Below are 16,903 nucleotides of genomic sequence, written 5' to 3' on the forward strand. Positions count from 1 at the left end.
ATTTTTGGTAGCATCAATTAATAATACATTCCTCAAAAATGATGCAGGAGGAGCAAGCCAACATGAACTTGGCCAAGTACAGGAAGACGGTCCACGAGCTGGATGATGCTGAGGAACGAGCTGACATCGCCGAGTCCGCACTTACTAAGATCAGGACTAAGAAGAGAGGCAGCTTCAGCAAGGGATACTCCTCTGTACGTAAAAATAATGATAAAGTCTGTACTACATGTCAGTGTTTTTGTTGTTATTTTCTTCCCTCCTTCCTGCCATGTGCTTTTCTGTTATTGTTTTGTCAGCTGTGTAGGGGCGTTTCCCTCTCAGCCTTTTCGTCCTCACCAGCCACGCACCTGTTCCCTGTTAATCATCACGCACCTGATTCCCATCTGCTCCCCTGATCACTCGGTCTATTTAAACCTCCCAGACCGACAACGCAGTGTCGGGTCATTGCCGCATTTCATGGATTTCCACGACCGCGTTTGTTTTCTGCCCTGTTCATGCTCTCCGCCCTGGTCTCCTGTCCCTGTCCGCTTAGTTTGTTCCCGTCTCGTTTTGTTCCTTGTCCTTGTGCCCGTTCAGTCTCGTTTAGTTTGCCTTTGTTATTTTTCACCCTGCCACGTTGTTTGTCCCTGTTGAGCTTTTCAATAAATCCCCTTTAAGTTACACCTTCCACTGCTTCCTCGCATCTTGGGTCCCCCGCACCCTCGCCGCAAGGCGACCCGTGACATAAAGCCACTCAAATTGGCTGTGTTCACACTCACAACGGCGCAGAAGTGCCTGATTGTATGAGTAAAGCGTCTGCGACTAAATTCCAAAACATATTTTTTAAATATATATATATATATATGTATGTATGTATGTGCACGTTGCAAATCCAAATTCAACTGCAATTGCGCGTCCAAATGATCTTGTATTTAGTTTTGCATGTTCATTTAACTCATAGCATTCCTCTTATGTCTTTTTTGTGGCCCACCTGCAGGGTTACAGCACCCCGTACCCGGGTGGTCTGGTGCGGTCGGCCAGCTCCGTGGGCTCTGAAGGCCGAGGCGACAAGATACTCAATGACGGCAGCGAGTCCGTTAGCTCTCTAATTCCGGCTTATCTCAACTCCCTCAAGAAGCTGATGATCGACTAGACTGTGTGACATTTATCACATCTTGATGCCGCTTGAGGAAATGACGTTCAAACTGTATGAAGTCTTGAGAGAGAGACTTAAATTGTATTTTTACTCCACTTTCATATTATGAACAAACCCCAGCATTTAAATGTGCACTTTTAATTTTGTCAATGACAACACTTTTTTTTTTTTTTCAAAACACACTTACTTCACCTTATCCTGTACCTCCTGCGTATATTGATGATATTGAATAGTGTGTTCAAACAGATTACATAATTTTTTTCTCATACAGCGGCCTTTTATCTAATACAGGCTAAGCCCCAATTAATCGCAGTGTGCTTCACATGAATAACTAAAAAACTTTTAGCAGATGTGCACCACTTATCAGCTAGGATGATTTCGGTTTTGAAATGTAACAAAAGTGTTATAACATGACATAACAATTATAATACATGAACTATTAGCTGGGTCAAAAAAATAACAACATCACCTGCTATTAAATTTTTTTCAACGATGCAATCTCTTTGCAGAAAAGCAAAGAAAAATAACTCATGTGTCTCACACATAACGGCTAATAAATAAATTGCGGTTCTTGTAAAGTTTGACATAGACGTGCCACCCTCATGAGCCGCTATTTCATCTAAAAACGTTGAATAATATTGCTATCTTTTACTTTTAAGCACATCCTAATACCGCCCTTGACTGTAACAAAGCTTGACCAAACTATTTTACTGTTGAATGAGAAATGTTGTTTTGGGAAATAAAAGATGTTCTTTGAGTTGGTAATTTTGTCACCCATCAATTTGACTTTTGTGATTTGCCCTTTAAAAGTAGAAACAGCGGAGCTGAAACATCGAATATTGCATTTCGTGCATTTTAAAGTAGCAATTGAATAACAGTCATAACAAATAAATACAGACTGTACTGCTGTGCGCACGTTGGCCTCTTGAGGGCAGTGTGGTGCATGTTTATAGACGTCACTTATTTTATTTTAAGGAATCTCACTCCCGAAGTCGATGCTTATTTGCCGTTAGCTCGTCAATGGGATTTTACATTGATTTTAGTATTAGCGCTAGTGAAATTTTAAACAATGAGCAGTAAACAATGTCAATAAACAGCCTAAAGTACGCTCAGGCAAAGCAGAGTCGCATACGTTACACCAGAGGTATTCAATTAAAAGTCACAGAGGTCCACAACGAAAATTTCTTCCAATTAAAAGGTCCGAACCAAAGTCCAACTTCCCGAAATGTCTAGCCCATGTTCACATTTTTATATTGTTTCAACATTTAGTCATTTTCAACAGAGCGCACTTATATACTAAATATTTAGCAATGTTCCCATTAAACACCTTTGCCAGTCAAACAAATATAAGGCGTTTATTTCACATTCAAGAACATGTGGCTCCAGGAATTTAAGGGTGCCACTTCCAGAAAAAACTGTAAAATATCTCCTGCAGAAATATATCAAGTGCTAAGCATTGAGTTAACATCTTTTACCTTTTTTTTTTTAAATCAAAGAGTTATCAGCCTAAAAAAAATGGAAAGCCTAATTATCCGAGTAAACCAGGTCAACATGTTCAGTACACAATCAATAAAAATGGCTGTCCTCTTGAAAAACTAATTCAAAATGAGCTTTGACGCCACTTTTTCTTTTGAATATTTTTTTAACTTCTCTTAATGAGAAAAATGAGTTTGTGACTGCCCTGCCAGTGATTTAAATCTGGGTTGGAACGGAGTCAGGGCCATTGGGATTTGGTAGATTATTTCACACATCTGGGTTTTGTGTTTTCCTTTAAATAATGTTTGTGCAACCACATTTAAGAACTCCTTCACAACTTCCCCATCACTGAATGTTTTTTTTATGTTTTCCCAAAATCCATGATACTTTTACTGAATATTCGTTTGCATGCCGCTGGGATGTAAACGAAAATGTAAAAATCTGTTATACTGCACTCGAAGTTCGATGTTTTTGCCTGCGCTCACCTCAAACTTCAGCAGATAACTGTGCACAAAAGGGCGGTGCTTTGTTTCGCAGTGGCGCTTCGCAATGTTGCGACGGTTTCGGAGCATATGATGCACACTGGTTTTGAATTGGCTGCAGCCAGAACGAAGCTAAATTTCTCCGTCAATTCATTTAAAACGACACGCATCGACCTAGCTAACTTTTTAGCAAGGCATACTGTCAGCAGCACTCTCTTCCGGTCTGCTGCGCAATTGGCAGTGGATCGTAAACAAAAGATTTGATTGGCTCAAATCAGTGACGCCTTTTCCGTATTTACTAGAAATGCAGCGCCAACGTTTGCGAATGCGCCCTGAAAAAAATTCATCATAGATTGGCCATGGGTCCGGTCCGAACCATCATTTGGTGATGCCTGCGCTACACGCTTGCTACACAGAGCAACATGGTGCATTCAGGTTAGCTTCTCAGTGTTGGGAATTTGCAACGCGTAGTGCCGTTCTTCACATGAATTGTTTTTCTTTGATTCTAACGTTTTAAAATTCAAGAGAAATCAAGAAGTAATGCTGTGCAATAATTAGTTTCCAAACAGCTGTGTCGGTTGTCTTTTATTTTTATGTATTTTTTTATATCCTTCAGTCTCTTCAGTATTGCATATCACAATTGGACAGTGTCTCGTGATGGCCAAATGAAGCTGCATTTTTAGATGGCACTCTTGGATTAAAGATGCAGTGGAAATTTAATTTAATTTTAATTGCATTTGTGTTCCTCTTCAACCAAGAGTACCACCTAACAGGAGTAAAGAAATATCACAAGTGCTTTAAGAAGTTTAATTTTTCCATCACTGCCTTGCACCATGCTCCCCGAATAAAATAAATGCATTATTAGAATTTAGATTAGTAATTAGAAATGCATTTCAGATTTGGCTTCAAATTTGCAATTTGTAGACTTTCTAAATTGAAAAGTTTTAAAACAGATTTTTATCTTGCAGTGATTGCTTCACTAATCAAAATGTGTTGCAACAATTTCCCATTGAAAATGTGACAAGAACTGCAAAATTATATTAATTCTGCTGCAATCATTAGTAAGCCTTTCTACATTGTCAAACAACTGACCATATTAGCCAAAAACAGCCAATCTGTTTTTTTAACGTCGGAAATTACCGAACACACCCATTCTATGGAATGTCAAGTAGGATTTAGGTTTGGGAATGATTATATTTGAAACATTTGGACTCATCCCCGTGAAAAATGTGAAAACTGAAATAAGCAATTCAACAATTATGAACAAAATATAAAACTCCTATTTTTTTTTATCCCCATCAATAACTTGTGGATTAGTTTCATTAATGTCTCATCAATTTTAGCTAAACTATTTCTTATTATCTCCATTAAGTATTTGTCCTGTACTGCTTCAACAAAAACAAGTGGTCTGGAAATATTTTATTCGGTAGTGGCAGTCAAAATGAAATCACTAATCTAAAAGCACATCAGTTTAAACGTATAGTTCATGTTTATGGTTAATGGCTGCATCCATAGCTACGTGGAATACGTGCAGGTGTCCCAAAAGTGTGAGGGTCAGTAATCGCATGTGGCATTGAACGGTATTACATAAGCCATAATTTGCGTACACGGTGATACAACACTCGTAGATCAGAATTTGCTCAGCAGCATCAGTTAAATTATTTTGGCCAACTCCTGAAGTGGCACAGGTGAGAATGATCACACAGAGCAAAAGCACATTTAAAAACAGCAACTATACACTGCAGCATGACAAAGGGCAATTTAACATATGTACACTGTTCACTGATGGTCTTTCATCATCCTTGAGACAAAGTCCCGCATCATTTTAGTGTGCATTTGCTTGCATCAAGAAAGAACAAACGAGTTGTTTTAATCTTGACTGTGAACTTGAGATAATCATCCTCAGCAGGTTCTTGATGGAAGGTTATCACCTCCACACTTTGTTAAAAGTCATATAAGGAAACCCCCCCCCATCAAAGGCAGACGAGTCGGTGGGACTGCAAGGTGAGCAGACCGCAGACTTTTCCCGTTGACGATTTATATCTCGATATCCACAGGCCGAATCTCTCCAGTCTTATTCTCCCGCACCCAGAGCTCTCGGTCTTTGGTGGGGTCCACGCACTGTAAAAGCTGGTCCACCGGCTCCATCGTCTGGACAAAAGCGCAAACAGCAGTCTAAGGAAAAACGGTTGACGGCAGAACATCTGGTTTTTAGGTACTTACACTTTGATTGAACATGTCCGTCTCGTGTCGTAATGTGGTGTACTGACACAAGTGCTGCCGCATCATCTCCACTCGCTCCAACTCCAACCGCTCCAATTCCTGGACGGTAAACAGTCGGTCACTCAGACACGAATATATATGTATGTGTATATATATATATATATATATATATATATATATATATATATATGTATATGTGTATATATATATATATATATATATATATATATGTATATGTATATATATGTAAATGTACATGTATATATATGTAAATTATATATTAGTGCTGTGTCAAGCGATGACATTTTTTAACTAATTAATTGCAAAAGATTTCCGTAATTAATTGTGTTGGTTTGCAAAATCCAGTGTTAAATTGAGCAGATTCTGAGATGATGTGCTCAAGATGTACACCTGATATGGTACAATGTTTGAATTTGCATTTGCCAGATCTGCAAATTATTTTAGAAGTAAGTAAAACTGAGTTAACAGAGTTAAAATACTTAATACCATTAAAAAATAATAATTACTTTGCATTGGTGTACAACTACAATCCAACTGAGAACTGGGTCTATTCCGAGCCCCTCATTTGCATAGTTTACCAAAACATTAGGATAGACTAATACACCCAATGTTATGATCAGTAAATTCCTTTGGTATAATTTATTTACATTCCCAAATGACGAGGTCCACACACAAACTCACCAGGCTGGTGGTGACCATCTCTTCAAACCATTTGGACTGCGACTGGTTGTATAGGTCCACACAGCGCATGAGCTCATCTCCTATTCATATGAACAAGACAGAGAAATTAAAAAACATTTTACAAATTACATGAGACATTGTGCAATAACCTTAAGCAGTTTACGACAATGTTACTTTCATTTTACATCGCACTTTTCATTGAACACTCAATTTCAAGATGAGCGTTTGAAAAAAAAAAAGCAACAATAAAACTAGGGTTCCTTCTATTTTTACTTCTTAGTTAAATATTGATGTGATAAAGAAAATGAACTACAGCAAAGCAGAGAAACACTGAACAAAGAAACTGCTTCTCAAAAGAGGAAGTGAGTACAGTAAAGCCTGCTCATAAGGGGAGAAAAAAAACTAGAAGGTCGGAAAACCGGAGCTTAAGTCAATGACCCACAATGACGGCATGATCCGATAACAAATCTTTGTTATGGGAGCTACTGAGTGCCGTAGTGGTTTATCGTTGTTTGCTCCTCTTCCCTCACCCTCAAGCGATTGCAGGCAAGCAGACTGCACAAGCATCATCAACAACCGCTGCAGTTTTTTTTTTCTCCACTGTGTTGCATAAGCACCGCCGAGGAGGGAAGACTGTGTTCTGTGTTTGGATGGAGGCTTTTCGCACTTGTTTGTGACAGCATGTGGTCGGTGCCTGGCTGAGTCATGACATCACATGGCAGGGAGAGGCGACATCTGTTTTTTTCCTCTGAGCAACACACTTTTCCTAAATGTAATGCTGTTTCAAAATGTACTTTACAGTCTACTCATGTGATAAGTTTATCAAACTAAACGGACGGTCGGTTTGTACTTTAAAAGTCAAGCCTCGAGGCGTGGTCTAAATCTGCACAGGGGCAAGCAAAACCGAGTTTTGGTATTTTCTTCAGATCCACGGAGTTAAGCGCAGTTAAAACAGGACTTTTGCGCCATTGTTGGATTGGTTGATTTCATTTCTCCTTTAAGGGTAACTATAACAAAAATGTCAAATGATCGCTACGGGAAGTATTATAAGCTGTTTTGGGTAAATATTTATATGTGCTAATTCCACCACATTACCTCTAATTCTTAATCCTTATTATAGATTAAATGATTTAGTGGGGTGGGGATTAGGCACAAGCATGAGTTTGAGTGTTGTCTTGCACCCAAACCGCTCTGTCAGTAAGCACAAGTTAAAACCCAGTCTCATACGCCAACCCTCCAAGCAAAAAAAATAAATAAAATTAAATTAAAAAAAAATCACACTTTTTTGACGAGTCATGTAAAAAGGAAAAAAATCGCAGCCCTTTGGTTCTCAACACAAAACAAGAGGCAGAGAAGCATCCATGAGAGTTAAGCATTGGACAAATGAAGCTTCATGAAACACTGATAATTTTTGACACCTGTAGATTACTCTGGTTTAAACACTGGAGTGGAAATTTAATTCATTTAAATTAGCCTTCATCTTTAAACTAAGAGAACCATCGAGAGGAGTTAAAAATATCACAAATGCTTCATGAAGCTTCATTTTCCCCAATCACTCGCTTCAATGTCCACTCATTGACTTTATGCAGTATTTTTCCCACCACATAGAGTATCGAAAATAATCATAGACAGTGAAGAGTTGTTATGTCAGTGAATAGTGAATGATATGCATGATCTAAAACATTAACGACATCAAAGTAGTTAAGGAAAGTTATTGTTTAGCACTTCCTGATGAAGGCATAGACAAGGTAAGCACTGATGTTAGCTACTTAGTGACTATTGGAGAAAAAATGTTTAATCAGAGTCCATCAACCATGTGACCTAACGTGGACTAAAGCATTCTAGTATTGTTTATGAAGATCTTGGGTCTTCCTCAAGTGGGAGAATGGAAAATGAGATTGTGAGGCAAATTGGTGCGGCGTCAGCAGTCATGCAAACTCAGCATCGGTCGGTCGTCGTGAAAAACGAAGCTGAGCCGAAAGGCGACGCTCTCGAGTTACTAGTCGATCTACATTCCTGCCCTCAACTGGAGCAGTGAGTCATGACCGGAAGAGCAGGATGATGGATACAAACAGACAAATTCAGTTTCATCCCCAAGGTGTCCGGGCTTTCCTTTAGGGATAAGGTCAGAAGCGAGGGCCTCGGAGTAGAGCCTCTACTCCACCGTATCGAGAGAACCAGATGAAGTGGCTTGGGCATCTGTTTAGGATGGACACTTTCCTGGTGAGGTGTTCTGGGAATCAGAAACTAGGAGAGCCCAAGGAAAGACACAGAACAAGCTGCAGAGTCTTGCATTTCTTGCCTGGCCTGAGAAAGTCTCCGGATCTCCTAGGAGTGATGAAGTGGTTGGGGAGAGGAAAACCTAAGCGTCTAACGACCAACGACTCAACCCCGGATAAGCCGAAAACAACGAATGGATGTGTGAACTATGTTAGGGAAATAAGCAATAACAGCTCTGATACGCCAAAAAGACTGGAATCAAAAAGCATCTGGTCTGCCGAATAAAAAGTAACAGCTGAGTATCCCTTCTGATCGATTCTGACCTGCTTGAGTGGATTTCCTCCGGGCTTTCTTGATGTCTTCTTCCGTCTTGGTATTGAGTTTGATCTCCAGCTGCTGAGTTTTCAACTCCAACTCCTTCTGTCTGTCAGCCAGAGCTTTACGGGCCTATTGGGTACAACAGACAAAGGAGTTTTCAGACTACTCTCTGAATAAATATTTATTGCCACATGTGTGTGATTTTACACTGCGAACATTTCTTTACACGGCGAGCTACATTTTACTGCGAGAACTACCATAAAAAAAGTGTGTGTACCTTTTCCACCGAAGCATAACGACCAACAAGCTGCTTCCGCAAGTCTGCAATGTGATGGTCGAACCTCTTCATGTCTTTCTTAAAGTTCTCCCTGAAGCTCAGCAAAGGTTTCTCCACTTCACTCTGCAGCTGAACCACAACGTAAAAATATACAACGGTTTGTTAATGGCCATGGGCTGAGGTAAGGCTGTGCAATTAATCGCAATTCAATTACGATTCCGATTATTACACGCAACGATTACAAAATTGGTACAATTGTAAAAAAAGATGTTATATATATATTTATATATATATATATATATATATATATACATATATATATATATATATATATATATATATAAATATACTAAATATTATTATATATAAAAAAATTTAAAATAGTACTCGTTTTACTATGTCTAGTAATATGAGTATATTGAGTTGAAATTTGGGCGTTCTATTAAAATTGTTGATTTAGATGCTCCAACAGTAAACTCCAATGCAAACTCGATTTTTTTTTTATTTTAGTTCAAGATAAAATATTGTTTCCGATTATACTTTTTTTTTCTTTGTATCCCACAAAAAATTATCATTGAATAATCGTGATTTCAATTATTACTAAAATAATATTGACTGATATTTTTTTTTCATAATTGAGCAGCCCTAGACTGAGGTGATTTTATTTACATGAATTTTAACATTTTAAACCCTTTTTACAAGGCTTAATTATAATAATGATAATTAATGGGACCTATTAGAAATATGGGGAATATTCATGCTAGCATGTGCGGAAAATATTAATGGTATGAAATCATTAAAAAAGCATTTTATCTGCAGCGGTCTTGAACACAAAGCTTCAGGTCTGTATAAAACGAACACGCCGATGATTAAGTAGAATCATGACAGGTGAAAGCATCACAAAAGTCACAATGTAAATTTTACCAGTATGTTTAAAATATAAACAACAGTATATTGGTGTCATGTATCTTCTTCATATCCACAATATGTATAGTTATATGTCGGCAATTACTTTTGAGGAGAACTTCAGGTGAACCTCGGCTTCATCAGCCAGACTTTTCTTCAACTGGGCCCAAGCCTCCCCCAGCGTCCTAAGACAAGAGAGGGACCACACACAATTTTATGTCAAAAAATGGGCAGAAAGTGTCAAGGAAAAGGGAGGAGTGCGGCAGATGACGGTGAGCGCACACAGCTGGGGATGAGTAGAGGGGCCGGTGCAAAAGTTCAGCAGCTACACCACTCACCAGTAAATCTGGAGAGCTGGAGGTCCAAATGCAGTTCAGCAGATAATTAGGATGTATGAGAAATGTGATCTGCTTCAGCCTTAAGGCTCAACTTCGGGCTACATAATCATGAGGGCTTGTTGTGCTGTTTCAAAAATAAATTAGCTAATTCATATTATGCAAAGATTGTGGCACGTCACTTTGCAAGACGGGACATTTGTTATGACAGAAAAGAAGATGGATGATTATTAATGAGCACAAATAGGAAGGCGAGAGGGGAGAGATTAAAAAATTAAGTACACTCCAGATTGGTTTCTGAAAGGTTGCGTCATACTGTACGGTCATTGATAAGTTTTGAAAAGATTTTAAAGCGCAGTGAGCATCCAACACAGGAGTTTCAAATAGTGATAGACCGATATGCTTTTTTCAGGGCCGATACCAATACCAATTATTAGTAGTCATGGAGGCCGATACCCGATATTTGAAGTCGATATTCATTTGTTGATAAAAAGGGGTAAAATGGTGAAAAATTTTGGAAAACTAAAAACTCCAAAACTTGACTTAGTTAAAATGCCTTGAAGTAAATGTTTATTAAACAACTTTAGTGATTTACAACACGTTAAAGCTTTTGTTTTGGACCTTAGAAAATGGACAACTTAGTTTTAAAAGCTCTCAGGCTCAGCTGAATGTCTTTTAGTACAATGAGAAGAAAAAAAAAAAGCAAACAGGCAGCTTCCTGCTTGGCTGCAACCCACTACACAAGGAAGCAATCAGATGGTGCTGTGGGTGAGCTAACCTGCTTCTGCAGGCAGGGCCACCAGCACAGCAGAGATAGAGAGAGAAGTGTGCTGCAGTGAGACAAAATAAATCAACTTATAATTTATCAGCCTTGAAAGGTAAAAAAAAAAAAAAGGCCAATGCTGGTAATCAGCAAAATGCCAAATATCAGCACCGATAATTGGCCCGGTCGATAATCGGTCTATCACTAGTTTCAAATATGTGTTGTGCTCCGTGAATTTCCTTACACCGCAATTTTAATGAACACAATTGTATTTGTGTATTATTACATTTTGTAAAAAATAATCTGCAGCGTTAATATATATATATATATATATATTTTTTTTTTTTATCCAGAAATAAAGTCATTCCATGTCAATTACTGTGACAGAAATAGTCGTAGATGATCGTGTCAAGACCGGTTTTGTTGATTTCGGTTTTTGACTTTAGTTTCATGTTCTGCCTTGTGTTCTTGTGGCTTCTGTCTCGCCAAGCTTATTGTGTCCACCTGTGCTTGTTTTCCTGCTACCTTGTGTTGACCAATGAGCTCCCTCCAACACTTTGTGTCTTGTCCAGGTGTTCCTCGTTGTCTCGTCAATATGTTTGTATTTAGTTCCCTGTTCCCTTTCACTTCTTGTCGGTTGCCGGCTCCTCCTTTTCTAGTTCGCTTGTTGCTTTGATCCTTGTTGTTTTGTACTTTGATATTTTTATTCATTCCAAGTTCCTTTGCTTTTTGTTTCTTCAATTCAGTACTCTTTATGTTCCTGCTGCCTTGTTTCCTCCCACAACATCCACGCAAGACATTGACAGGTTGATCATAAGTGATCACTGTTATTGTGTTGCAGAGACCAGTCACTTTAGCGGATGTTGCGCAACAATAAATTATTAATTAAAATATATGTAAAAATGTCCGTCTGTCAGATGATTATTAAGTAGATGAAAAGCATGATGAAAATGCGCGGTGTTTGAAGGCAAGTTTGTGCTCTCTAAAGCCGCACAAGCTACTTTAAGAAGAATACAACCATTTAAGGTACAGATGTCTTTTGCAGAACAGAATCTGAATTTAAGTGATACTAATTAAAAAATAAATGTACCGCAATTCTTTAACATTTGTGTCGTCTCTGTTTAAATGACTAATTATGAAATTGTGATGCGACAATTGACACTAGTGTTTAAAATAAAACGGTTCAACTTTTCATCATTCCAATGGACAAATACATTGCATGATTGGAAGGTCACATTACTACTACACAGATGGTAAATTCTGAATAAAAATACTGAGGGCTGGCACTGGGTTGGAAGCTGTTGAATGGCAGGACCTAACTGACAAAACAGCAATTGTCCTTGACAACAGAGCTGGCCTGGGTGAGAAACATAATGGATGTATTGTGCTAATGTGGGCTGACTCACTCAAGGTTCTACATGGAACAATTCCATACCACTTGAGCTTCCTTGTATACTTTCAGTATCTTATGCGCATTTATCGTCTTTTTTTTTTTTACTCCAACAACATGTTGATTTCATGACATGAATCTTTAATATATATACATTTTGAGTAGGTTGAACTATTTTTTTGAGGACCTGGAAGGAAATTCAATATAAGACCTGTATATAAACATTGTGTGAGTTGATTTTGTGGAAAAATTTGTTTTTGGACTTAATGTTGTTTTCCTGTTAAGCAGTTTTGTGCCTGCATTGAAAGGACATTTTATGCAGATCTGTTTACACTGGAAATTAAAAACAAAACAATTGTAATTGTACTATTTCTTAATCTTAAATAATTCCAAGGCTGAAAAATATCATAAAATGGATTGCGTCTGATTTTCAGGTGATATAACTGAATAGCAAAGGCACAATTGTGCAACATTTCTTGCTATTCTCACAGTTTCCAATCTCTCAATAAAGATGAGTTTATCACGAAAGCCGTAGGGAGCAACTATTAAAATCACAGCTTGTTCCTTCTCCCAAAACATGACCCTCAGATTCCTGTTCCTAGTGTTTCCGTGTTCGTTTTCCCCCTTTGAGAACCAGATTAAGCACCACCTCAGCATGATATCTCACTGCTGGCAGACAAGTGAAAGGACGAGTAGTTGCAAAGTCCTTTTTTTTTGGGCAACACGCTTTCCACTCCCTAAATATACTTTTACCATTTTATCCCATGAAATCATATTCCTAAATCTTCATTGTAAAAATCTTATTAGCTTCTCCAACTATTTCTTCATGGCCTTAGTTTTCTCTATAGGAGGATTCAAAGCATGTTGCGGTCTAAGTTGAGTTCTCTTGACACAGAAACTCAGTGGGGAGGTTTGGTTGGCAAGTTGAAGCGATCGTCATGACTGGCTCATTCGACAGTTACGTGCATGTAACAAAGCAGTAATAACAAACATTACATTTGTAAAGAAAGAATGTTTTCTCTTGCTTCACCCCAGGACTTTCATTATAAAATGAACCAAAATAAAATCCACTAATGGAATAGTTTAATTGGAAATCTTTTTTCAATAAATAATTGGCCCAAAATTTGGTGCAAATGTAAAAATTGTTCAGATTTTGGAATGTTTTTTTTCTAAATTATTTCAATGATGAAAGTAGGGCTGCATGATATTGGAAAAACATGCGATATGGTTGTTGAATATCGCGATATTTATATCGCGATATTTAACATGCACTTAAATAAATTAAATTCTTAAAAATATAAATAAAATACAAAAGCTAAATGTATTCTTACCTAACTAATTGGAACTACCCTCGATAATCAACTAATCGGTTGCGATGCACATTTAGGTTTGCCTCTGACTGGTCAACTTCAGATAGAAATTACTGCATTTTTTTGAGATACGCATCTTGCACGAACCAATATTGCGATATTGATATTTATTTGCTATATTGTGAGGCCCTAGTTAAAAGACTTTTTTCCTTAATTTCACAGGAAATACACCATGATGATAATTATAACTTGACGGTTATTACAACATTCACGTGATAAAACCTGGAAGAGTCCACACACTCCTGACACCATTTAAAGTGCCTCTGATGAACTTCAAAAAAAGTTCAGATGTTATCTTCAGATGGCTTTTCCGATCATGACTTTTGTAGTCACATCTTAGAGCACATGCCATGTTCCGCAGAGAACTTCCACAAAGTCGGACAAACTCATTGTTCAAAGTTATCAGTCAGGAGAGGGGTGCACAATTTTTTTAAGGCATTGATGTGATGTGGGGGCAAGGAGGGGTGGACTGTCGGCACTCAAACCATACATCGCACACTGCATCAAATTGGTCTGCGTGGCTGCCGTCCCAGAAGGAAGCGCCTTCTAAAGGATGGTGTGCAAGAAAAACCGCAAAAGGTTTGCTGGAGTCACGCAGACTAATGGCATGGATTAATGGCAAAATGTCCTGTGGTCTGATGAAAACAAGAAACACTTATTTGGTTCAGATGGTGTCAAGCATGTGTAACGGCAACCAGCTGAGAACTACAAAGGCGAGTGTGTCTTGCCTACAGTCAAGCATGATGGTGAGAGTATCGTGGTTTGGCGCTGCATGAGGGCTGCTGGAGGTGGGGAGCTAGAGTTCAATGAGGAAAACAGAAGGGGTTTTCAATCCTATTCCTAGAGGACCGGTTTCCTGCCTGTTGTTCATCTCTCCCCTGCCGCACGGGTCAGATAATCACCAAGGTCTGCAGAACCTGGATAACGGTACTGATCATTTGAATAAGACAGGAAACTGACCCTCGAGGAATAGGATTGCAGACCGCTGGTCTAAAGCATCCATCAGCTATCGATCATTCGTGTCTGAGTGTGCAGCTCTATGTATTTCATCGCAAATACGTTCCACGTTGCAGAACAGGAGCAAGAACAGTGCTAAAGGGCAGTACTTCTCCTGGGGGTGGCGACTGAAAATGACATCACAGTGCCTAAGGGCTCAAGCAACGACCAATCACGGCTCGCTTGTTTTCAGGGTTTGATTTTGTGATATTCGCAAGCTGAGCCCCTAGGCCAGGGATCCTCAATCCTGTTCCACGAGGGCCGATGTTTTCCCATCTTTCCCTGCTGCAACACACCTGATTCAATTGATCATGCAGAAGCTGTATAATGATCCCAATCATTTGAATCAAGTGTGTTGCCGACCCTCGAGGAATAGGAATAAAGACCGCTGGTTTAAAGCATGCATCAGCTTCAGTATCATCCTGGGAAGTTTTAATGAACTCCAATTGCAACAGGGTTAAGGCAGTGCTGGAAAATAATACCGGCCACACAAAATATTGACACTTTGAGACTTCTCAGAGAAATCCAAGCAGCAGTTGAGACTCAAGGCCCTATTTTCATGCCCAGTGCAAAACTAGTTCAAAATGCTCACTGGGTACATAAGTGGTGTTTTCTTTCTTTTGTTAGGTATTTTTGCAATCGCGTGGAGTTCGAAATGGGCGTTTGCACCATTGTGAGTGTGAACACAACCGACTTGCTTCCTGGCCAATGGAAGATGCTCCTGTCATTATCCTAAAATTCGGCGCAGGAGAGGTTTACAGTCTACCTGGCTGGAGTTCTTGCGGGAGGTTGCAATGAATGATTATAGGAGATAGAGGAGATTGACATTCACCCCGATCATTTAAGTGCGCAGCTCTATATATTTCTTCTAAAATCCATTCCACATTTCAGAACACAAGCAAGAACAGCAGTGGTTCTCAAACGGGGGGTATGTGCACCCTTGGGGGGTCCACTGGAAATGACAATGCAGTGCCTCAGGGCTCAGGCAATGACCAATCACCCGTTTTCTGGGTTTGGTCATGGGATGTCAACAAGCTGAGCCCCTAGGCCATGGGTCCTCAATGCTGTTCCTCGAGGGCCGGTGTCCTGCCTGTTGTGCTTCTGCAGACCTTGCTGATTATCTGATCATTTGAATCAGGTGTGTTGCACCAGGGAGAGATGGAAAACCGGTAGGACACCGGCCCTCAAGGAACAGGATTGATGACTCCTGTCCTAGGTCCCTTGTGATGTCATTTTCAGTGGCAATGCGCAAAGACGGGTGGATTTTGCGGGATTTCATATCTGACGTTATCAAATGTCAAAACAGAGACTACTTGAAAATGTATCTTTGAAAGAATCTTTTTGACTGTTGACATACACCTGCACTGAGCATCTAGAATGATGCCTCGTGGAAGGGAAGATTTCACTTTCTTTTGAACAAACCACTCGAGGGGAATGTTTACTCACCCTTCCTCCTGGCTCGCTAGAGGGATCTGGGCAAGTTTGGAGAGATTCTTGGCGTATTCCTCCTCTATTTTTATCCTGAGGGGGGAAGTAAAGAGTTTCATTACCTGTTGTGCGTTTGCACAACACACTCAATGACTGCGCATTTCCTCATGTTGGGCAACACAGTGATGGAGCACAAAAAGAGGAAACCACAATGTTGGGGCTGGTTTGGTTTTCACGGTATCTCGAAAACGAAGCATTAAAGAACCCAAAAAAAGAGGAATGAGACCGAAGTAAAAGAAGGTACCTCTCTCGTACAAATTCAGCCATCTCTTTTTGCATTTGTTTCCCTTTCAGCTGTTTCTGCAGTAAAATTTCAAACCCGGTGATGTAGCTGTTAGCCTGAGGATCCTTCTTGTCAGTCTAATAGATAAACACAGCAAGCACACAAAAAACACTTTGAACAAACACTTAGCAGTACACATGAGAATGTCGCGCCTCGGCGGACTTAATTGTTTTATCGGTGGCAAACTAAGCAAACAGGTGGCGGCATCACTTCAGATCCAAGCTGCTTTTAGAGTCAAGCAGGCATGGCTTACATTTAACAGGCCGCACATTCCACACCCCTCCCCAAAAAAATAAAATAAATAAACATTCAATGATTCAAAACAATCAGTCAAAGCTGGTCGTCATCGGCTTCACATGCAAGCAATACATATTTTTAAATTGTATTTCTTTAATTGAATAAAGACCTTTTGCAGAGCATGACACGCTATCCACAGCGCTCGTTGTGCTCGTAACAACAACAGTAACCATGCTGGGAGGGAGTTGAACTGAAAAATTTGTAAACACTGCATGCGACTAGGAGACTCGGGGTCGCCATGG

General features: G+C 39.3%; 2 protein-coding genes across 5 annotated transcripts in view; one reads left to right on the plus strand and one right to left on the minus strand.

The window, feature by feature from the left end:
• Nucleotides 1–1,892, plus strand: part of LOC148317132 (putative uncharacterized protein MYH16) — a 35,067-nt gene extending 33,175 nt beyond the window's left edge. For all 4 annotated transcript variants that reach the window (XM_088284670.1, XM_088284672.1, XM_088284671.1 and 1 more), the window contains 2 exons: nt 48–194; nt 977–1,892. In XM_088284670.1, the coding sequence (XP_088140796.1) occupies nt 48–194; nt 977–1,132 (303 nt within the window). In that variant the 3' untranslated portion in view covers nt 1,133–1,892. The remainder of the gene's footprint in view (nt 1–47; nt 195–976) is intronic.
• Nucleotides 1,893–4,497: 2,605 nt separating this feature from the next.
• Nucleotides 4,498–16,903, minus strand: part of gas7b (growth arrest-specific 7b) — a 48,012-nt gene continuing 35,606 nt past the window's right edge. Inside the window, exons 7-14 of the mRNA XM_088284370.1 lie at nt 16,326–16,441; nt 16,040–16,114; nt 9,846–9,924; nt 8,834–8,962; nt 8,562–8,685; nt 6,019–6,098; nt 5,317–5,415; nt 4,498–5,244 (exon numbers count right to left, since the gene is read on the minus strand). Coding sequence (XP_088140496.1) covers nt 5,131–5,244; nt 5,317–5,415; nt 6,019–6,098; nt 8,562–8,685; nt 8,834–8,962; nt 9,846–9,924; nt 16,040–16,114; nt 16,326–16,441 — 816 coding nt within the window. The 3' untranslated portion in view covers nt 4,498–5,130. The remainder of the gene's footprint in view (nt 5,245–5,316; nt 5,416–6,018; nt 6,099–8,561; nt 8,686–8,833; nt 8,963–9,845; nt 9,925–16,039; nt 16,115–16,325; nt 16,442–16,903) is intronic.

The sequence above is a fragment of the Idiotropiscis lumnitzeri genome, chromosome 20 (assembly GCF_059441095.1).
Source record: "Idiotropiscis lumnitzeri isolate Australia: NSW breed Sydney's pygmy pipehorse chromosome 20, RoL_Ilum_1.0, whole genome shotgun sequence".
NCBI classification, from domain to species: domain Eukaryota; kingdom Metazoa; phylum Chordata; class Actinopteri; order Syngnathiformes; family Syngnathidae; genus Idiotropiscis; species Idiotropiscis lumnitzeri.